The 23,768-nt window shown below is 37.2% G+C and overlaps 1 protein-coding gene across 3 annotated transcripts; it reads left to right on the top strand.

Annotated features, from left to right (window-relative positions):
- The first annotated feature begins 6,955 nt into the window (after nucleotides 1-6,955).
- On the top strand, nucleotides 6,956-23,588 carry LOC117344566. Of its 3 annotated transcripts, none has more exons than XM_033907361.1 (12): nucleotides 6,956-7,164; nucleotides 12,128-12,195; nucleotides 12,433-12,535; nucleotides 13,734-13,889; nucleotides 15,102-15,258; nucleotides 15,806-15,884; nucleotides 17,144-17,232; nucleotides 18,234-18,321; nucleotides 19,386-19,495; nucleotides 19,992-20,372; nucleotides 21,421-21,537; nucleotides 22,353-23,588. In XM_033907361.1, the coding sequence occupies exons 10-12, from the start codon at nucleotides 20,078-20,080 to the stop codon at nucleotides 22,871-22,873; spliced, it is 933 nt and encodes a 310-aa protein (XP_033763252.1). In that variant the 5' UTR covers nucleotides 6,956-7,164; nucleotides 12,128-12,195; nucleotides 12,433-12,535; nucleotides 13,734-13,889; nucleotides 15,102-15,258; nucleotides 15,806-15,884; nucleotides 17,144-17,232; nucleotides 18,234-18,321; nucleotides 19,386-19,495; nucleotides 19,992-20,077; the 3' UTR covers nucleotides 22,874-23,588. The 3 variants fall into 3 exon arrangements, with proteins under 3 accessions (XP_033763252.1, XP_033763249.1, XP_033763250.1); XM_033907358.1 differs by having other exon boundaries at nucleotides 21,400-21,537; XM_033907359.1 differs by having other exon boundaries at nucleotides 17,144-17,364; nucleotides 21,400-21,537.
- The last annotated feature ends 180 nt before the right edge of the window (nucleotides 23,589-23,768 follow it).

Raw genomic sequence — 23,768 nt, 5'->3', positions numbered from 1 at the left:
TTATTCCAACGCTAGACTGTTGTTCACCAACTCTCACGCTAAAGTCAGCTATGGCGACAAAGGAAAGGAAAGTTACATCGATATTGTGGCTCGCAAATTTGGAATGTCTTATGACATCGTGAAAAGTCACGCCGAACGTCGGATATACCGATCTTTAACACTAAAAGCACAGATTTGTATATATATATGTCTGCAATTAAATTTAAAAACAGAATAAGTTGCTGCGAATCGGGGACGAAATGACCATCCGGCTTGTCTACAAATTACTTGTCCTCGTCACAGCCACATAAATTCTACAAATACTGTACATCTACATCAGAAAAAACACATTTGTTGTTCTAAATAAACAAACATTCGGTATATGTGCGCAATTTCGACAACGCATATATATAATGTATTCATAAACACGGTTTCGCTTAATATATGCGTATGTTATAAATACACAATGTACATCATTTTACCTTATACGCGCTCTGAATAATAAGATTTACATCTCTACGTAAAAATCACAATGTGTCCATGCAATCAGGATAACTTTTCAGACACCCGATTTAACCGATCGTGATTTTATAAACCAGTTATAAACAGCACAATAACATTGACTCTTTCATAGAATCAATCGCAACATCACGGGGAAATTTCCGGCAATCCTCGGAAATCAACTTCAAAATAAACCTCGAAGTTAATTTCCGAGGATTGCCGGAAATTTTCCCGAGATGCGATTGGGTAATGAATCAGCAATGTTGGAACCAGATATAGACTAGTATGTAGTGTACGAGAGTTACGAGGTTACCATAGCAACAGTGTAAACTTTGCTGAAAAACAAAGAGAAACAAAAACTCTAGACGCGAATGAGACCCTATACCACCTCCGTGGGTATTATTTAGTTGGGCGCCAAATGTAACAGGAGAGGGAAAATACAGCGACCAGACCGGGACTCGAACCGGGGACCTCCGAAATCAAGACAGACGCTCGCAAGTGTGGCTCTATCATCATTTGATCGATCTGGTCACTGGCGAGTAGTCGAGTCCGGTTCCGATACATCAGCTGGTTACCGCGACCCTTTACTCCAAATATCTCATTATACCACAGGCGCCTGCTTCTAGTTAGTATTAATAGAAAAAATATATATATAAGCCCCTAATACTACTTTATCAACAAGGTGTAACACTCGAAAACCGAAAGTGGGGTTGAGCTTCTGTTTAATTGGAATTAATTGGAAGTTCAATCCGATTAAAATATCAAATGCACATAAACTTCAGTAACGTACCAACTGTCGACCAATCAAGTCTTAGTTCCGTTCCATAGTCGATGCATCGTAGATATTGAAGTGTTACTCCTTGTTGATATAGTAGAGTAGGAGATAATATATTTTTTCTATTAATTCTAACCAGAAGCATACGCCTGTGTATGGCAAGTCAAGTTCGTCATTTATTTACGGAGTAACGTTGATCCAGAAATTTTCCAAATTATATAAGATATCTCATAAACATGTAAGAAATGTTATAAAATTTGGTAAAATACTGGATCAATATTGCTCCGCGAATGAATTACAACTTGGCTTGCAATACCTGTGATAATGGTGCCTGACTCGTTTTTATAAAATAATAACATATAAGAGTACATATAAATGAGATGTCTCATTTATATGTACTCTTATATGTTATTATTTTATAAAAACGAGTCAGGCCCCTGTGATTATACTTACCACTGGTATATAATGCTCTATTATTTAAAAAGTAAACAAGGGAAAACGGAGATAGGTTGGGACTTGCCTCTATAGTCTCGTATAAAGCGTCAAATTTACTACATCAGAAATAGTCGTCTTTGTCAGAACGCCTGTTTCCACATAAATGTCGATAGTCTGATTGCCATAGTCACGACCCTATCATTCCGTGATATAGTATATATCGATTTTTAAAGTTTTTATATCCTTTTTAGCTCGCCTAGCCATCTCAGGCAATCTTTTTAATGGATGGAGTAATGGACCACAGGTACTTCCTCATATTACTCTCCGCACCTATAATCGGCCGACAGCATGCATGTATGTCTGGGTAATAGCATGAGAATTTCTCATTGTTTTAGAGGAGTCCCAATCAAAGTCATAAAACGTCTATCTATAAACGGGAGGGATGAACGTATAGATTGGATAGGATTATCGTAATAAAGAGACAAACAAATGAAAATCAAGGGAGTAGAATCAATAAGTTAAACAACAAAACGAGATCACAAGCTAATTTCATGATTTGTCTCGATATCACAGGCACATGATATAAGGATACGTCTTACTGGGTATAGTTTGGTTAAGTTTGTCCTGTCAGCAGCTATGGTGTTTTATAGTCGGTCTCCCCTGTGTGAGATGAATGTGTGGTGTGTTGTGTGTTCGGGTGCCGACTTTGTGTTTATAGTGTTACCCCACTGAATCATACTGCCGAAGACATCCAGCGGGACATCGTGCCCGGTATCGGTCATATTATTCTGACAACAAGCGACAAAGTCGTCCCACTCACGAAAATGCTAAACAGGAATAGCGACAAGCCAGATCCTACCATTTTCATAGACTCTGGTATGTCTCGGCCAAGTGATAGAACCCAAAGCCTTCCTCAAAAGTGCGAACGTTAAACTAAAGGCCAAAAGTGAGGCAGTGTCAAAATTGTTTGGAAATAAGACAAAACACACATTTATATATTCATGAGTGGTATCCCATACCCAATGTGTGCATGTGTTCATCACGATTCGGTGACCAGTTATTAAGGATATATGGATTATCAATTTGTCATAAGTTTAAAGTTAATTCATTACACATTAAGCGTTTATGTATAGTTATGTGTTGATGATGTACAAAATCACCACTGAGTCGACGAATCGAGTCGGTTATGCTCATTTAATATAGGATCATAGATACGACGGTCTATGGGCCCCTTCGATTCAGCATTGGCGTTTTTTCCTACTAAAATGTAGCCGAGTTGACTTGTAGACTCGATTGGCATATTTCTCACTTGTAGTGAATTTGATGTGGTTGATGACAGAATACTGTCGTAGCAGTCGAGGACACCCCCCCCCCCCCCCCCCCCCTTACGTTATGAGTAGCAGGGCTAATATTTTTTATATGAAAAAAAACTTATCAGAATTAGACGCGTGTTACATAGCTACTTACAGACATGTTTACCTTTGTTCTGGTTTAACTTCTATATGGTAAGCCATCTTAGTACTGTATATATTCAAGTGTAATGGGAAAGAGTACTGAAACATACCCTGTCCGCGCTGGGGGTCGAACTAGCGACCTCTCGCCCTAAGGTAAGCATCTTACCACTAGGCAAAATAGCATTCAAACTATACTTTTTACTTCACAAAATTAGATGTACAGAGAAAACACCTTTTTACAACAATGTCAAAAAAGCAAATATTTGATGCATGTGGAGGACAGATCATTAGACTTTTTGAAAAAAAATTTTTTTATTAATCTACATAAATTTCTTAACTTTTTGACATTTTTTGTGTTCATTATTTCTGAAAATTTAATAAAATTTGGCAATTTGCAAACATACGTATCTAGATGTTGTTTTCTTTCTGTGTTCAAATAAGGACAGTTCAATGAATATTGAGAAGCTCCCGCTAGTCTGAGCTAGTACTCTCCACTTTTACAAAAGAAGCACTACTAATTTTCATTTATACTCAATAACATAATATTATATGTCTTTCAGATATTTTCAAAATAAGACGTCATGTATATAAATTTCTGCTGTGTCATCAGAAACCTTCGGATCAATGTGGACGGACGGTACCAGGGGTATATATAGTCAAAAGAGGAGAAGGGACACACGGATCATGGCCTTGGTGTTTCACTGGGGCAATACATGCAACAGATTAAGTATAAAAGGCAATTCGTATCGATCAGATAAACTAAAATACCAACATGTAAAATCTTTGTTTAAAGGGGCATTCCTTCGTTCGGACATCAGAAACATGCACAATTTCTATTGATGAAATCTATGTCCAAAACGTTGAGGAGCGTTTATGCCTACAAGTATTGAAATAAACACCGAAATGTATAGGAAAATTAGTATCGTATACAAATACCGTATGACGTTGCGGTAATAAGTGATATTTCGGGTCGAATGAAGAATTTTCAGGACTTAATACTCGAAGAACTTTGGTTTATCTTGAGAGTAAAACTGCTGTATTGATGTAAAGATTATCACTTTTGCTACTTGGAAAAAATACATATTTTCCAGCGAGTTTAATTTTGACGATCTAAATTTTACTCAAAGGAAGGAATGCCCCTTTAATTGTGCAATGATTTGAGCCAGGGATTACCCCTACCTTTGTTCAAAATCCGGGCCATCGTCCGTGCATAAAGTGGGTTGGTGGGCGGGTACGTGGGGTGGGGAGATAAACAGATTTTGTAGCCAACTGATCATAATATTTCAACTGATTGCTCCACTCCTTCCTATTCCCAGGTGACCACGTGCAAATGCACGTTCTTCATCCAATAATGACTCGCGCCATTTTTGTTTTATTTTTTTATTTTTTTTATTTATTTCTTGTGGGGAAGGGAATCGGGATCTCTTAAAACACCACATCCGATAGTGATTCGTGCCAACGAATGGATATTATTATGTTGCTTCTCCGTCATAAGTCAAGAAAACACCTTAATCTTCACCTACATGTACATGTAGTTTGATATAGATGTTAAAAGTTCCATTATAATTAATCATCCCAAAAATAATTTGTTTACAACAACCGCGCAACACATGGTGATCATGTAATCAGTAGGTAAGTTAGATGAGTAGAGAAAGATCTGACTACATTTTGGCTAGCAAATGCTAAACGGCTTGACTATTCGCCCGACAGCCGAATTTTTAGACTATTCATCACTCAGCCGGGTACAATATCTAGTGGTAACGTTGCGAATTCGATAGAATCTACCTCCTGATTCTTAACTATGGCTACAATGTATCTTCAATTAGATAGTTTGATTATCCAACAAATCGATACATTAGATTAAAATCTGACTGACATAGGACTCGTCCATGTTTTCAATCGAGTTTATGGTTGTTTTTTGTCTGTTTTTGTTTTTAATTATGTGTTATGTTTCTATATATTTCTTGTTCTGTGTTTTGTTCATGATTGTAAATATACATCCCCCTCCCCATTTATGTGAACAATCTTATCTGTGTTTGTTTTTTACTCGCTTTCTTGTTTATTTTCTTGACTCACTGAACCGTGTGTATATAAAGGTACGTAATTCATAAATATTACTTTCCCAAAATACCTACATGGTGTAGCGGAATTGGACTGGGATAAACGCCGACGACCAGGTAGCTCAATTGGTAGAGCATCCGGCTAGTGTTCGGAGGTCCCGGGTTCAAACTCCAGTCTGGCCGTGCATTCTCCCTCTCCTATTACAAAAATATACGTAATAGTCAATATTTTCGTCAATCATCGTATAACAACGGTCATGTTTAGTTATGCTTGAGACTGATGTATTACATGTTTTGCAAAATATTTAAAAATTACTATCATTGTTATTTGAAATATCCCATTAGATAAGTTTATAGGTCTCTGGTTGAAGTAAAAGCGACGGTGCGGACAAGTACATTGTCGAATTTACGAATTTTAAATTTACCAAGACACAAATTTACTTCACAAAAGTTAAACCACACTAATTGAACACAAAACAAAGTTACATAGTGTAAGCTTATTCACGAATAATACTGTTGGCGTTTGGCCGAGTTCCTTCGGCCGATCATCGGGCACCGAAGGCCCTTTAATTTAAATCGAAAAACTTCCGTAGGAGGTGTTAAGATGGATAGTAACACTAATTTAAATCTTGGCGCAATGTGGTTTGATATGATGTGGGTCCTGCGCGTGCATCGACACGATGATTTAATAATTCTATATCATAGTATAGTTTAATTTTCCACAAAGTGTTGTGTGCTTTGCTAATTTGGACCCAGGTGTGATTCTAGTCAACATACGACCGCGATGTAAGTCGGCTCATTATAAAGCGGCACGTGTCTGGCGCGCGTGCGTAACGGACAGATCGAACAGGTGTTGTGTGCATTTGATTCCCTAGTATATATATTTTTTGATTGGCTAATCCTTTTGCTAGTGATTCAACACGTGACAAAACATAGTTTAACATTGAGAATGGTTTTTGTACATTATGATGCTCAATATAACGTCTGCTCGTTTTCAATGATGTTTTCCTAATTGCGATTATTATAACGAATACAATATTGGCATACATTATTCAATTACGTAACTCAAAATGAACTTATTTCATTGGCTAAATGTGTTATTGATATAAATGAGATACTTAACTCACAATACTGATGTCCATCCGGGTTTACCATGCCGATGATTATGACCATGAAAACAAAACAGTGTAATGTATTTCTTAAACATGTTTATTCAACTTGAGCATCATTTCCCTGAAAACCGGGCGTACATTTTTGCATGAATACCGTAGACCCATTAACTTTAAAGTGGACAATTTCTCTCAATTGAAGTAAATGACAAAAGACTTTTCCTGCATTCTACCATATAAGAGTGCACATACATATAATAAGTACCACCGGTTATATATCTTGTATGCACTAGTACCTCAATTTTATAAATCAATTTGAATTTTGACATATATCATATTTCTCTCGTTTGACTTCAATGAATCAGCGCTATATAGTTTTCTCTAATGAGTACGAAAAAACAACTACCAATACCAGGCGCCTGTGCAGCCTAGGCCTAGTTTTTTTCTGCAAAAGTGCGCACGCACACGCACCTGTTTTATACTGCTTCCGGTGCGGTGTGTAAACGGTCCTCTTACGCGTAGAATAAATATGACATACTAGTCCAATGTAACTGTAAGCATTGATTGCGCACATCTACTACTTTAATGCACCTTTTGGATAGGTATAAGTAAGAAAGTGCCGTGGAGCTACCTTCGATGACTGAAATTATACAATCAGTATAATTTGATGATGAAGAAGTGCGTGTTACTATTTTAGTTGGTACAGTTTACAACCCGTAGGTAACTTACTTGGAACTAGGTCAGCAAGAGGATTCGTCGTAAAAACATCATGGAGGAAACGTCGTGTGAACACTGACTTTAAACAACGATTTTGCTGTTATTCTTGGATTAAACACATGGAATTCTTTCCGGTAAGTTCCGTAAATTACCAAACAACCATATAGCTGGTGTAAATACCGTGTAGTTGTACCGGATCCTTCGCGAGTAGAAATAATAGAGGCCTACCATAACAAAATGAAGATTCTTTATTTATTCATTATAAACAAGATATACCTTCCCCTTGGCAACTCTTTTAATTTGGAGGTTATTCACGTTGTATCGCACGTGATTAATATATGGTGTTTAGAGAAGAGGTATCCCAAGGAACCCAATTCTCCAGAGTATACTTTACCGGCCAGACCGGGTCAGAGGTCAAGGGCTCCCGTAGTACAAATAAACAACCTAACTGTTCGGCGATAGGGTATAGCGACAGGTCATATCATATGTCATTGAGTGCATTATTTAGCCAGACGAAACATGCAGCATACTTTAAATATATAGGGCCAGAGGAAACTCGGACTATCCATAAGAATAAAGATGTAATTGTAAATATTGATAATCAAGATTAAATGTGATTAAAGAATGATTTAGTAGGCCCTACTGGTAGCAAAAGCGACACAATTTTTTTTTAACTTCACCATAACAATCATTCAGACATGGTGCGATGTTTGAGCTGCTAATCAGAAATATGCATTTTATATGCAGATGGAGGAAAACCATTGCCTGGCTGGGAATTCAGTCATATTTCCCTGTTCATATTATTTCCTGTTAAATTGTTTCCCCCAAAGCAGCACATGTGTAACCTCCACCTGCCACACACATATGTGTACTCACCCATGCACATCAGCAGTGGATCCTGGAATCATAATCATCAGACCACTACAAATAGGAACATTGTGTAAACTTTACAATATACTGACAAATAAATATTTCCACGTTTTTACGAACTGAACATAATACTAAAAAGAACAATTTGTGTATCCACAACCAGGAGGAAAAAGAAATTGATGTGCAACTGGTATGTCATCATGCATGGAGATGTAACCATTACTCTGTAAAGAAATGTTGATAAAGTATCATCAATAAGCTAAACCAAGCTTTCAACGACACCAAGACTGATTTTGTGAAATATATGCATGCATATGGGCGTCATCATCAGTATATATTTGATCTGTACAGCATCACGAGAAAGTCTTTTAGAGTTGATAATTATCAGGGACGTATTCACTTGAAAGTATGAAATTGGTATGGCTATAGCTACTGTAGTGGAAAAGCATTTGTGTTTCCGCTAGAAGAGCATATAGAGATATATATCTGCAGATTGAATTAATCCAGGCATAATTCTTCCCAAAAGTTCAGCTTATGTTTATGTACATGTATAGGAATTCACACTTTCAGCACTGACACCGTTAACATGATCTGATACACTATTCCATTTTGAGTCGTAGGTGATGTACAAGTCATCAAATAAAAGTATTTGATATAGATATGGGAGTAATTTTGTATGGGTTTTATTGTTATACTGGAGAGTCAGTTCTAGTGTTAACATAAATAGTGTAATCATATTTTGCAATAATGATATACAAAATGTATACATAATACATATGGTTATTGGTACTAAGTGTCATCAATTCTAAGAAAGTAATTATATATATATACAAACAATGTATATATAAATTCAAAAGAGATATTCCATACATTTAATTTCAGGCCCTGCATCAGGGTTTTTTCCCCACTGGTTTGGGAAGGGTCCTTTTTGTCTCATTTTTTGAAGAAAATTGGTAAATTGAGAAAGAATTTTTCAGGACTAAATTGCAAATTTTGGGAATTTGGCTTAAAATTGAAATAATATTAATTCCAATTGGGAATGGGCGGGGCCATTAACAGTCCCAGAATTGATAGAAAGTCCTCAGAAAAGCCCTGCTGCATGACTTTGTGATTATAATATTTAATGGTATATTGATTCAAGTGAAGTCGTAAACAGAGCTAGATTTTTATAGGTGTATGTACATATGGGATGTCCTAGTGGGTTGACGTCTCATGATAAATCCATGCAGTACATGATATGTACACCAGTCCTCGTATATATAATCATGATCATGACATGGCATTTTTTGATAGATCTTAAACTGAAAAAAGTATGTTTGTATTAGAGATAACAATGTATAATTTAATTATAACCTTGTATATAGATTTTAATTACATAAACTACTTATACTATCTTCATTATAGTTCAGGCTTATTATATATACTCCTCATCACCCCCTGGCTTTAATTCCTAGATGATAGCTATAGCTTATCTAGATCTACCTCGGTATTACTAGTTGTATCACGTATACATATATGCAAGTACATGCACTGTAGATAAGAAATCACAATAAAAAAGGATTGATTTTCTGGGAAATTTATATATAGATGTTATATATATAATTATATATCAGTGTGGATATTTGTTATGAATTCTAGATATATCAGTCCTGGTACATTTGTATATATATATACTGGTTATGGAGATTATTATCAGAGATATGTATCCTGGTAAACTGTAGCCCGAGTTTCCTCTGGCCCTGACACCATGTCTGGTGTCAGGGCCAGAGGAAACTCGGGCTAGGTAAACTGGTCCTGGTAAATTTGGTATAGAGATATATATATATGTCTATTGTCTTAGTAAATTAGCCATGGTACCCCGGTTACGCCATTATTTCTGTTTGTATTTCGATGCTGTTGGCAAACTTAAAATTTAATATTAGCAGTGTAAGTTGAAACTTCATTAACAACTTCTTAAGTACTATAAATGGCTATTATAGGTCTTCCTCAAATTTGAATGTAGAGGTTCCTCTTGGTCTCCAGTTGTATTGGGGCCGCGGTGGCCGAGTGGTTAAGGTGTCCCGACACTTTATGATCACTAGCCCTCCACCTCTGGGTTGCGAGTTCGAAACCTACGTGGGCATGCACAGTTGTAGGGTACTGACTGTAGGCCGGTGCTTTTTCTCTGGGTACTCCGGCTTTCCTCCACCTCTAAAACCTGACATATCCTTACATGACCCTGGCTGTTAATAGGACGTTAAACAAAAACAAAATTAAACCAAACAAACCAAACTCCAGTTGTACATCTAAGTCTGATTGAAAGAACTAAATGACAAAGAGTATGGCCATCTTGGGTTTTGACAATTACAGGTTGCTCTTGCTATAATGTTATGTAAAGTTATTAAATGTTTTGAAGGATGAGTGATCCGAAAGAAGGGATTAGAAGAGAAATTACCAGTCTTTCATTTGACTGATGTATAGATAATTCAGTGGTGGGCGCCAAGATCGCTCTGGGATCTCTTGTTTTTTTTTCTTCTATCTAATATATAACGTAACCAATGTACAAATTAAAAAGTACTTCAAAAGTTATTATATATACACATATATAATTATGAAGTTTACTATTCAGTATGAAAAAGACATTTTTGCTATTTTGATGCATCATTAGGCCTATACTTAATTAACATGTTATGATCAACATATTTATATGCACAACACATGTACATGACAAATTCAATTTTTTTAAATTTCATAGTACAATGTAATACTTATCACTTGAAAATTTCTCAACAATATATATCTTCCATGTAATTATTTATAGTGAAGTATTCCAGTTGTTGATCTATTTCTGGTTTGTGGTCTTAAACTCTTAATGCTAGTATATGATGACCTAGTTCTGGTAGGTCCTCTGTACATGTATAGCCTCATCCATTGAATTCATTTATACTCTGTGTATATATACGTAACAATGTACATTCTCAAGCTTTCCTCTTGATCTGTATACACTTAATGTTAGTGAATGGATTTTGCAGGTCACAATTTTTAGTCTGTAGCTATAGGTCAATTGCAGCTTCCTTGGTACATTTGTGAATGAGAGCTTAAGTATTGTGTATTGCATATGTCTCACTGTGTTGTATATATATATGATATAGCTGAATCAACACCGTCCTATCCAGGAGTTTACAATGAACATATATAAACTAGCTAGATAGCCATCTGCAAATGTAAGAGTATTTTTAGTTAATAATAAATCCATACAGGAGAGTTTGTTTGAATTCCCAGAATGCACTTTTGACTTAAGATCTTGGGTTAGAAAAAGACATATAATGCATTTTGAAATTAAATTTCAGAGAAATTTTAAGGTAATTTAGATTTCAAGATGGTATAGTTCTTCCTATTTGAGTTGTATGTAATTATACAAGAAGAAAAAAAAACCATACTTTCCTAGCTACAGATAAGGCTTGTTGTCACTAATTAGTAAGTTACTTGTTAGTTGTTTGTAAATTGAACTGAGATACTGAGTATGTAACTAGTATACCAGGGCATCCATTTGACCCTTGACTTTTAGCAATTTCAGAAGTCAAATCACTATTTCTGAGAAATCTTCAGGGTCAAAATTAAACATATGTCAAATAGACATGTCCCTTCAAACCCAAGAGTCAGATCTCATGTGTTTTGGGGAGTCAAAAACATACTCTCAAGGGTCTACTCTGGATGCCCTGGTATACCCAGGTAGCTAGGTAACTAGCTAGTATACCCAGGTATGTAACTAGTATACCCTGGTCGGTAACTAGTATACCCAGGTATGTAACTAGTATACCCAGGTAGGTAATTAACCAGTATACCCAGCTACAGGTGGATAACTAGTATATCCAGGTATGTAACTTGTATACCCAGGTATGTAATTAGTATACCCAAATTACCCATTCAGGTAGCTAACTTGTATACCCAGGTACCTAGGTAATTAACCAGTATACCCAGCTACAGTAGTATACCCTGGTTGGTAACTAGTATATACCCAGGTATGTAATTATATATATATATATAACTACTATACACAGGTATGTTACTACTATACACAGGTACATAACTAGTATACCCAGGTATAACTAGTATACCCAGGTACATAACTAGTATACCCAGGTTGGTAACTACTATACCCAGATACAGTCATATTTAATGCATGTCTTGTCAGGATTTGTATCATATGCTCTTTGATTGGTATATTATATATACCTTGTATTGCAGATGTTTAAACACTGACCATGGGGGTAGCTGACCAATACTGGGGCAACCTCCTAATCCTGAGCTGCTTTGTAAGTATTGGATATATATATATATACAAAAATACTGTACGTATGGTACATATATTTTAACATTGATATTAGGGACTATGTGTATACAAATGTAGGTACAGGTACAGGTACAAGTGAAAGGAATCTGTTGAAATTTCCTGTGATCGATCATCAGTTTTTATATCCATTTGATAATCTCGATGTGATACATGTTAGATATGTGATGTCCAATGTAACACTTATACAATGTGTTTGTAGGTAGTGTTACATGTCATTGGTAATGATGAAAGCGAAATAGTCCTGACCAATACCTATCAGAGAGGCACCAAGTTATGTAAACCAGTCTTCAACTGTCACAAAGGTAAGTATATTAATTAACATATATATATGTACAATTTGTACTGTACAATTAATACAACCAAATTTATCTACAAGTAATATAAGCCCGGGGCCTGCCATAAATAAGCATGTACGTACTTCCATCATTTTGTACTGTACAATTAATACAACCAAATTTATCTACAAGTAATTATAAGCCCGGGGCCTGCCATGAATAAGCATCTTCCATCAGTTTTGCAGGATCGTGAATTTAAAACAAAGTAAATAAAAAGTTTTTCACAATATAAGTCCTCCTCAAACTTTAATACAAAACTTTAATACTAGGGGATCCGGAGGGGATTGACTTATTTGAGGATAATTTTATTTTACGAATAATTCTCACAGGATTGCAGACAAATTGAATAACGAGGGTGAGCACGTTATGAATATTAATGATCTGATAATTTTCTATTTTGTTTGGTAATTATATACCTGTATATATATATAGTGACAATGCATGTGCAGAGCAAATTGAATACTGGATTGTAGTCAACACAATATACTTAGACACTTTGGTCAATTTGTTTTAAATATCTATCGATTATAGACCTTTGATGAGGTCAATATGGCGTTATATGAGCCCAGGTTGAAAAATATTGACCGAGGATGTGAAGACCATATTTTTTGACCAGGTTGATGCATGCATGTAACACAATTTTAATATTGACTGAAATCAAAAGTCCTTATGCTACTCACAATATTCTCTGTACATGTTCTTTGTGTATATATAGGGATGGAATTCAGGAAAACATTCGATAAAAATGTACAATGATTGTTTTAAACTTCAAATCATCTTTCTAGCAAAACAATTTTGCTGTGGATTATTTCATGTGATTTAAAAGAGAAGGAAATGACATGGAAAAAGTTATTAAAGCAGGGCTTTTTCTTGGGGGCTTTTTCGGGACTGTTTATTTCATATTTAAGCCAAATTCCCCAAATTTGCAGTTTACTTCTGAAAAAAATCTTTCCCAATTCACCAATTTTCTTCCCAAAATGAGACAAAAAGGCCCTTTCAAATTCCCAAACCAGTGAGAAAAAGCCCTAGAAAGACTCCATTAATAACATATATAAACAGTTATTATTTCCATGATTACTGATCAGTAAGTTAAACCTAATGAATGATAGAAATGCTTTATATTTTGTATGACTTGTGCTAAGGTACAATTTGTATTATACATTAGGGGAGCAGATTAAGGAGTGTGTAAGCAGTCTGTTGCCGGAGACCTGTGAGAAATGTCCTGAAGGTCTAAAACAACCTGATCTTATTTCATCCGTCCTAAAACAGGACAGTCTCCGCAAGTGCTTCGAGCTTAAGGAGGCCAGATGCTCCACAAGAGGTTAGTTTTCGTTAATTCTTAATCGAGAATTCTGAATTAGTTTTAAAACAGTATCAGGGGTCTATCTACAGGTACAAGCTCAGCAGTTAACTATTAACTATATGTTGTTTTTGTTTTGAGTATCAGCAATCTTGAAGTTTAGTTTAAACTTCCATTCTCATAAACAAGGGCAGTGAGGATTGACAACGAAATCAGTTTAAAAAATATTAAATATTCAGTTTGAAATGAACATGAACAGGAAACTTACCATCTCTGACATTCAGAATAAAAACTAGATATTTTGTTCATGCAATCACAATATGCACTCATTTTTATGTCCCTGCCATTTCATGTTTTGAGCCGTTTAGTGTATGTACCCTTGGCCATTATTCCATCATAATTTTCCTTTCCTTTCATGCACTCTTTTACTGGTACAGACATAGAACTGTCATTTGGTGTGTAGTTGTGTAATAATAAAGTGCAGGTCAAGTTCTGATTTAGTTATTGTCAGTTCACTATTACCAGAGTTATGGCTATCTAATTAATGAAAATGTTTCACCAAAACAGTAGGAGGGAAAATGGAGAGCCTTGTCTTACTCCAGCAGGAACTTGAACAAAAAATCACGGAAACAAGCATATACCAAAGTAGTAGAATGACTTGCGTGGAGCATCGTAATGACAATATATCTGGGGTGCAATTTTTAAGTTAACTCTCCTCATAAAATTTGAATCAGGCCAGCTAATAATTTACTTAGGCAACTATCGATTGCTAGTCATCAGATTCCTGAATCATGTGTATACCTAATGACTAAGCAGTATAACACTAAAAATGTTCAAACTTTGGGTCACTCCAACATGTCTAGTTTGAAACTAGTGTTTATGGCTGAATTTTCCCATTATGATGTACATATATGCTAAAGTGCAAATTTCCAAAAAATTTGACCGGTCTTGAATGATGCCAAGGGTTTTTCAAAACAAGTCTATTATAATGCACCCGACCATATAATTAATCGCAGGGACATAAAAATGAGCGCATATTCAGTGAACAAAATATTTAATTTGATTCTGAGAGTCAGAGATGGTAATTTTCATGTTTCCTGTTTCAATTACCGCCAAGTATATTGTATGTTCACAAGACAGTTTCTTTGTTCACTTATCTAAATGAAGATTAAGTACGGCAATGGTGTACCATTATTTTGTGTAGCATTAATTATAGATGTTTTTATTTTTTAGACACCGTAGCAGGCACGGGAGAAAGACGGGCAAATATTTTGTGCCAAGTACTGCAAGTGTGACATAACAAAATGTTTCTGGGGAGAAACTTCGTGTGAATGTGAAAAGAAGAAAGAAGGCTGTCCACCAAATTTTCAGCTAAATGGAATAACTGGAGGTAAGTCTTGCCAATCAGGCCTGATTGTACAGTGATAATCAGCATAGTATCTGTAGAAATGACCTCAATCAGATTCAAAGTTGCTGTAGAGCCAGGTGAACGATTCAGGCCCAATGGGCCTCTTGTACTGTAATCTCCTAACTGGGGGTGTAATCTTACCAATTGGGTCTGATTGTATAGTTATACTGTAATTTCTTTGTATTGACAAAACTGAAGAATTTATTTTATCACATAACCCATTTTATCAGGAAATAAGCAAGAACTCTCAAATTGATTTACAAAAGACTGATGTGACTCTAACAGTACGTTTTTCACTGATTAGACTACCGTACAGTATTCCATCTCTTGTGCAGTATGTATGTGAAAAGAATGATTTTTTTTACCTTGTTTGAAGAGCAACCCAGACACAGGTGAATTATTCTCCAACACATTTTAGAGTGCTAGGGTTCTGACTTTATTTTGACGCCTGACCGTTATAAAATTAGGCTATAAAATGTCAGAATAATTTTAATTCTTAATCTATCACATTGATGTTTTATTTCTGCAGAATGCGAGGCTTGTCCCAACTTAACCTATAAACACGGTAACCAGTGTGGTCCGTGTGAGTACAATGAAACCGCCTTCAAGTAAGTGTAAAATCATTTGTACAACTTGGATCAATTCTGATGTTAACGTATACTTCTTTCTCCTATATCTAGATACACTGTACTGGATCTCGTACTTAACTGTTTGATAAGTCACAAATTATTTCTGTGTAGGTAGGTCAATCTTACCTTAACTGATATTGTTTATTAGATTGCCATATTCATCCACAAATAGCCTTTTGCCCTTTTAGGGGGCTGCGGTGGCCGAGTGGTTAAGGTGTTCCGACACTTTATCACTAGCCCTCCACCTCTGGGTTGCGAGTTCGAAACCTACGTGGGGCAGTTGCCAGGTACTGACCGTAGGCCGGTGGTTTTTCTCCAGGTACTCCGTCTTTCCTCCACCTCCAAAACCTGGCACGTCCTTAAATGACCCTGGCTGTTAATAGGACGTTAAACAAAAACAAACCAAACCAAGCCCTTTGTCCACAAATAAGGCCTTTCTTTAATTTGAGTGAATCATCAATCTTAAATTGGGCCGTGATAGCTCAGTCATTTACATGTAGAGTGACGGCCACTTAACCTCAGGTGATGATCCAAGGTGACTGGTTTGATGCTCCCTACCCGTGTCGGTTTGTGTTTCTCGGGAAGCTGAGGAACAGGGTTGGTCTGTATTGTTGTAGCTATGTCATTGGGCAAGACACTTTATCCTAATTGCTTTGTGATGGGCCTCCTGTATATTGTTCAGAGAGGTAGTCACCAGCTACTACAGGGAGACTCCCATCTCAAAATGACCCTGACTGTTCACGGGGCGATATACCAAGCAAACAAACAAACAAACAAACAAATTCAATCTTAAAACCATAAACAAAATTTGGTTCACAAATAAGTTAACATGATTTTCAAAACTAGAAGTTTGCTATAGGGAGGTGACTGATTTGAGAGTAAATACAAAATGTACAGTAATTATTGAATGTGTTATTCGTGCACTTAATGCTAGATTAGTTAATCTAGTATACCAACAGTCTAGGTATGATTATAATGTATAAAAAAAATATTAACTTCAGATAAAAAGGCACAATAACACTAATAAGCTAAAAAATTACCTCATGTAAAATGTGTTTGGCTTATTTTCCTGTCGTATGGAGTAAGCTAGAGTGTCTGGTTGGATTGATTTACTTGTTGTTTGTTTTTAATGCTAAAAGTTAATATACTGTCTACTATTTATTACTGTTGAATATTGCCACTTGTACATTTTATAATTCTGTTTATGAAAGCTTAATACACTTCCTTGTTTTTTACAGTATTTATGTGAATGATAATATTGCTGGTACTACTCTTACTCCAAAACCTACAACGCAAGCACCTACTACACCCAAGGTCAAACTCACAAGTAAGTAACCAGTACCTACTACACCCAAGGTCAAACTCACAAGTAAGTAACCAGTACCTACTACACCCAAGGTGAAAATCACAAGTAAGTAACCAGTACCTATAGCTACTACACCCAAGGTCAAACTCACAAGTAAGTAACCAGTACAGACTACCACCAAGGTCAAACTCACAAGTAAGTAACCAGTACCGACTACTCTCAAGGTCAAACTCACAAGTAAGTAACCAGTACCTACTACTCTCAAGGTCAAACACACAAGTAAGTATATAGCCAGTACGGACTACCACCAAGGTCAAACTCACAAGTAAGTAACCAGTACAGACTACCCTCAAGGTCAAACACACAAGTAAGTAACCAGTACCTACTACTCTCAAGGTCAAACACACAAGTAAGTATATAGCCAGTACGGACTACCACCAAGGTCAAACTCACAAGTAAGTAACCAGTACAGACTACCCTCAAGGTCAAACACACAAGTAAGAGACCAGTATGGACTACCACCAAGGTCAAACACACAAGTACATGACCAGTATAGACTACATTCAGTATATATATATTTGGCCAGTACTAACTACACCCAAGCTCAAACATTTAACAGTCATTTGTTTATCGCGGATGGTCGAAGTCATACACTGAGTATCGACAAACAAGACGGCGTCTCAAGTGTGTGTACATCATTAAATACTTGAGAACTTACCACAACCTTTTTATAAGGAATGTGATGTTGTAGTCATGATCCAAATATTTCAGATCCATGATTTTCAAGTTTCCTGAGTACATTAATGGCTGTAGTAATCTGTTCTTAAGGATATTTATCACATTGATTTGTATTTTAGAATAAGGTTTTGTTCATATAACAGTAAAATTGTTTGTAAGAATATTTACCATTTTTACTTAATATATTTTGCCATTTATCCTAATGTTCCACTCACATATAAACCGGACTGAATGTAAAAGATCATGAGGATGTAAATTGCAGTTTAAAAAACTTTCTTTTGTAGCTACACCAAAACCAGCTACTACTACACTCAAAGGTGGTGGTCAAAATAACACGGAGAAAGAGGGACTTTCGCCTGTCGCTATTATAATGTAAGTTAAATCACTTGTCATAAAAATATCAATTGTTCTTCAGTTTTAGGCCACCATCATCAGATGAATGGCTGTTAAATTTCATTTTTCATCTGTTGGACATGGTATTTGTCCATCTATAAACAATTCTTGCTATCACAATTTCTAGAAAAAACACAGAAAGGGTATTTCTCAAACTTCGCTGGCACAGATGCTAGATCGCTTATTGTAGAACAACCCAGGGTCCAACCCCTAGATCACTTATAGATAACCCCAGGGTCCGACCCCTAGATGACTTAATATAGACAACCCCAGGGTCCGACCCCTAGATCACTTAATATAGATAACCCCAGGGTCTGACCCCTAGATCACTTATTATAGACAACCCCAGGGTCCAACCCCTAGATCACTTATTATAGACAACCCCAGGGTCTGACCCCTAGATCACTTATTATAGGTAACCCCAGGGTCCAACCCCTAGATCAATTATTATAGACTACCCCAGGGTCTGACCCCTAGATGAATTATTATAGACAACCCCAGGGTCCGACCCCTAGATCACTTCATATAGACAACCCCAGGGTCCGACCCCTAGATCACTTATTATAGACAACCCCAGGGTCTGACCCCTAGATCACTTATTATAGACAACCCCAGGGTCCAACCCCTAGATCACTTATTATAGACAACCCCAGGGTCTGACCCCTAGATCACTTATTATAGGTAACCCCAGGGTCCAACCCCTAGATCACTTATAACAGACAACCCAGAGTCCGACCCCTAGATCACTTATAACAGACAACCCAGGGTCCGACCCCTAGATCACTTATAACAGACAACCCAAGATCGGACCCCTAAATCTCTTAATATAGATAACCCCAGAGTCTGACCCCTGTTTCAGTATTTGTTGTTTTGATGGTTAACATGGTAACCTATTTCTGTTTCAGTATTGCTGTTTTGGTGGTTGTCATAGTAACCTTATTTCTGTTTCAGTATTGCTGTTTTGGTGGTTGTCATGGTAACCCTATTTCTGTTTCAGTATTGCTGTTTTGGTGGTTGTCATGGTAACCCTATTTCTGTTTCAGTATAGCTGTTTTGTTGATTGTCCTACTGATCCTAGTTGGGCTTCTGTTGATCCTCTTCTGTTGCTGGAGAGGCCGCAAATGTAAAGAGATTCTAAAAAGACCATTATTTGGTAAGTACTGCAGCAGAAAAATAAGAATCTCTATCAACTTAGATAAATGTACAATTGTGGTCTGGTAGCTCCCAAGTGTAGATTGATGTTCATTTTTGTTGTGGTAGATGCCCAAGTAAATTTGAAGGCAAGATTTCTCAGAAAAAAATCCCAAATAATCTGTTTTCCTCCTACACCTGAAAACCCGTAATACAAGAAAGACTATTGCAGCTATATATTGGAGCTTTTGTCCCGGATCGCTAATTGAGCGGATGTAGCAGTTAGTACAACATTATGTGTAGAAGTATTTATGGAGCGCTATAGAGCATTATACTGCTGTAGTGTCAATATATAATGTAGGTGAGCTGTTTCGTTTTATATCATTGTTATAAATTACATTTCATAACAATGAAGGAAAAGTGACATTAATTTTTTCAGTTAAGTTTTTAAATTTTTTTTTATTAAAATTGTATATGATGTGTGGCTATAATATAAATATATTATTCTGTATCTTCAGGCAATGGCCAAGCGAATGGCCAAGCGAATGGCCATGCGAACGGCATCAATAGGAATATACAAGTTGATGAAAAGCTGTATGAGGAGATGGGCGCTCTCACAACCTCTAATGGTCACGCTATTGGATGTGAGCAGGAACCATTGGTGCCGCCGGAACCTCCTCCGCATCACAACCATTCACCAATCAGGGCCTCCAGCCAAGCACCCCCATTACCAGCTCAATGGTCGCCGCCCATCAGCAGCGGCTACATGAGTGCTTTTGGAAATGGCCAGGATAACTTGAGAGTGAAGTTACCACGACAGATCTCTCATCCTGTCCAGGACACCACGCCACACACTCCTGGCAGTGGTGGCAGTGCTAGCCTTACTGACAACTTGGAGGGTAAGTCAAGGTCAGGGTGGTAATTAAAGGTGAAGGTCAGGGTGGTAATTAAAGGTGAAGGTCAAAGGTGGTAATGATAGGTGAAGGTCAAAGTGGTGAGGATAGGTGAAGGTCAAGGTGGTGAGGATAGGTGAAGGTCAGGGTGGTAAGGATCGGTGAAGGTCAGGGTGGTAAGGATAGGTGAAGGTCAAGGTGATTAGGATAGGTCAAGGACAAGGAGGTGGGGATAGGTCAAGTTCAATGTGATGAGGATAGGTCATGGTCAGGGTGTTATAGATAGATCAATGTTAAATTGATTAGGATAGGTCAAGGTCAAGGAAGTGAGGATAGGTCAAGTTCAATGTGATGAGGATAGGTCATGGTCAAGGTGATTAGGATTGGTCAAGGTTTAAAGTAGTAAGGATAGGTGAAGGCCAAGGTGGTGAGGATAGGTGAAGGTCAGGGTGGGGTTGATTGGTCAAGTTCAATGTGATGAGGATAGGTCAAGGTCACATGAGTGAAGATAGGTCAAGGTCACAGTAGTGAGGGTTCAGTGAAGATCACATTCCATTTTGGTCTGTTTACTTCGTTATGTAGGACAAAGTTTCTATTTATTTATCTGAAATCAGTTCTAACTTTGTCAACTTCTTTGTGACATATACAGTAAGTATTACAACAAAATACAACAAAAAATATGCAGGTAGTTAATATAATTCTTAAGACTATAATTTGAGGAAACCTGATATAGAGATTGACATAATAACAATATTTCATGAAAGTAAAATATTTCTCAATTTTCTCAAGGTCACAATAGTTTGGATATGAGTCTCAGTAATTAGGTTTGTCAAAGGCTCAATTTGATATTCTGTTCAGAGCAGATGAAAATGATTAATTATATATGAATATCATGTTTATGATTGTGTCCAAGCCTAAAATATAAACAATGTACATACAAATCATTATGCTACTTCTGTTTATCTTCTGATTATATAAATTGTTGTTATTTTCTTTAAATGTGAAAATAAACAACTGACATGCTTTTTCACAGCTATGCATTATTATCCGTCAGAGAGTTATCTGTGTCCGGGACCTGGGATCAGCCAACAGCCAATTCATGCTGGGGATGATCGTATATCTGACGGCATCGACACAAACGTCAAACAGCAGTCTTCACCAATTCTCTGTAGTAAGTTTTCATTAACCTGTCAATTACACCTGTATAGAGCCTTCAACTACAATTAATTTGTTAGTTACTGGTTTACCGCCTACATGACTACTCCACCCATTGTTAGGTTTCATCTCACCAAGTGGAGTGTTCTGTTGGCATTGTGGCTGAACACAGCACCCCTTGTTGTAAAAGGTTTGAAAACTTGTTGTGAAATTTCATATTCTCCCTGGCATTTTACTGGGAAAAAGTGAAATTTCATATTCTCCCTGGCATTTTACTGGGAAAAAGGTGGGGGTGGGGGGGGGGGGGGGGGGGGGTGTTATGGTATAGTGTTGGCTATGTCCATCTGTCACATCGTCCGGCCGTCCGTCTGTTCGCCCATCTGTTCGTCCATCTGTCACATCGTCCGTCTGTTCGTCCATCTGTCACATTGTCCGGCCGTCCGTCTGTTCATCCGTCTGTTTGTCCATCTGTCTGTCCTCTCCTCGCTGCCATCAAGGAAAACTCAACAAGATATGATAACATCCAATTCTACACCTGATTATGTTCTGTTGATCAGTGGTCAAGGTAAAGGGTCAGAGGTCACCTTTGTTACCTTCTGAACGGGACACAGTGTGTCTTGTCTTGTTCTGAATCAGTATCTTTTATAACATTGGAAACAATAGGGCTCATATTTACATCATGTATAGTATCATAACTCCAAGTATTATACAGGTATGAGAGTGAGGAATTTCATGTGTTACAGGCATTGTCTAGTTCATATTACCATAACTACCCACTGACATTGTGAATCTGGATATAGATTATATAACATAGATTTGTATTTGTTTCAGCTGAAGACAACAACATCCTCCCTAACTTCCCAACAAGCCCAACAAACATGTCCACCGAAGAGTTCCTTCATCAACACCGTGGCTATTTTCAGCCAGGTGCTGGTGCTCTGGAGCACGGTGAAAATACGGCCAAGGAGAACGAGGAAGAAACACTGCCGAAACAGGGCAACCAATCTGCTAACTCTTCTCTACAGAAAACAGAAAATGACCATTTTGTTTCATTGAATCAGGGCACGGATAAGAAGCACCTGATGCCTACCTACACGGAGGTGGACAAACATGCTGTAAAAGACTGTATGGAGGACAAATCTAAAGGTGGAGCTAATTATATTGGTGATGCTAAATTTTCACCTAGTTACGTTGACATGGAGAAAAAACCAGACACTTTTGTCGACAAAGATGCTTACCAAGATGAGGCATATGAGAGTGTTGGCCCGTCTAATGTTACAAATATGACGAAAGACTCCAAGGACAATTCTATAGCATCAAATCACTCGAATGACGCGTCTGGCAAGAGCTGACAGCCAGAACCACAGGCTTGAGGGTACAGATTATGGAGGAAGCTCTATATATACAACCAGCAGACTAAAAGACTTCTTCTCATGAAGAACTGTCATCTCTTTGACACATGATTGTGCAATGTACTAGGAATATGTAGTAAGTGTTTCATTGAGAAAGATAGCTGATAGCCAAGAATCGGGCATAGAAACACACTCCATCACTTGACCTACAAACAGCCTGTGGAGCTCTCTTTCTGCTTATCTGTAATCATAGATCTAAGTGCTAAGATTCGTTCTCACTTGACCTCATCTGGAAGTGGTTGATTGGCCTGTAGCTTCGCAATAGACTGTATATTTTACTTGGTCTTTTGGCCAATTAACAGTCGGCTTGGGTCATTTTAAGGCAGAGTCTCATTGTAGTAGCTGGTGGCTACCTCACTGGACAACACATGAGAGATCAGTCAAATGCCATCCAAACCAAATAGGGGTAAAGTGTCTTGCCCACAGACACAACCGGGCTAGTACAGGGCGGTCTGGGATCTCGGCTTCATGAGAAAAGCAAATTGCCCTGCAAAGATCAGAGGTCGATATATGTGCTGATCAGGATGTTTGGTGCAATTTCTGTTCAGCTTGACATCTACAAGCAACAAACTTGTAATGTCAAGTTGTATCTATTTTTCTGTCAGTAAGATGTTTCCTGTTTTTATACTATGTATAAAATAACACATTGGGTTAGTGGTTACCGTATTTATTCTAATAAACGCCCCCACCCTAATAAACGCCCCCCACCCTTTTTTTGGAAAGAAAATTCCTCAATTCGAGAAAAAGAACTTACCGTGGCACATCCACGTGTGTCCAGAGGTAATTATTTAAAGGATATCCAACATAAAACTAACACAAACCACAAAACAAAGTT

This window comes from Pecten maximus, chromosome 16 (genome assembly GCF_902652985.1).
Source record: "Pecten maximus chromosome 16, xPecMax1.1, whole genome shotgun sequence".
NCBI lineage: Eukaryota > Metazoa > Mollusca > Bivalvia > Pectinida > Pectinidae > Pecten > Pecten maximus.
This window is presented reverse-complemented; position numbering and strand designations above follow the sequence as displayed.

Bases quoted from the DNA above. Each gene is read 5' to 3' on its own strand.
- LOC117344566 (XM_033907358.1), top strand. From the start codon at position 20,078: ATGGGCGCTCTCACAACCTCTAATGGTCACGCTATTGGATGTGAGCAG. The intron at 20,373-21,399 runs GTAAGTCAAGGT...GCTTTTTCACAG, and splicing joins CCTTACTGACAACTTGGAGG to CTATGCATTATTATCCGTCA. The intron at 21,538-22,352 runs GTAAGTTTTCAT...TATTTGTTTCAG, and splicing joins GTCTTCACCAATTCTCTGTA to CTGAAGACAACAACATCCTC.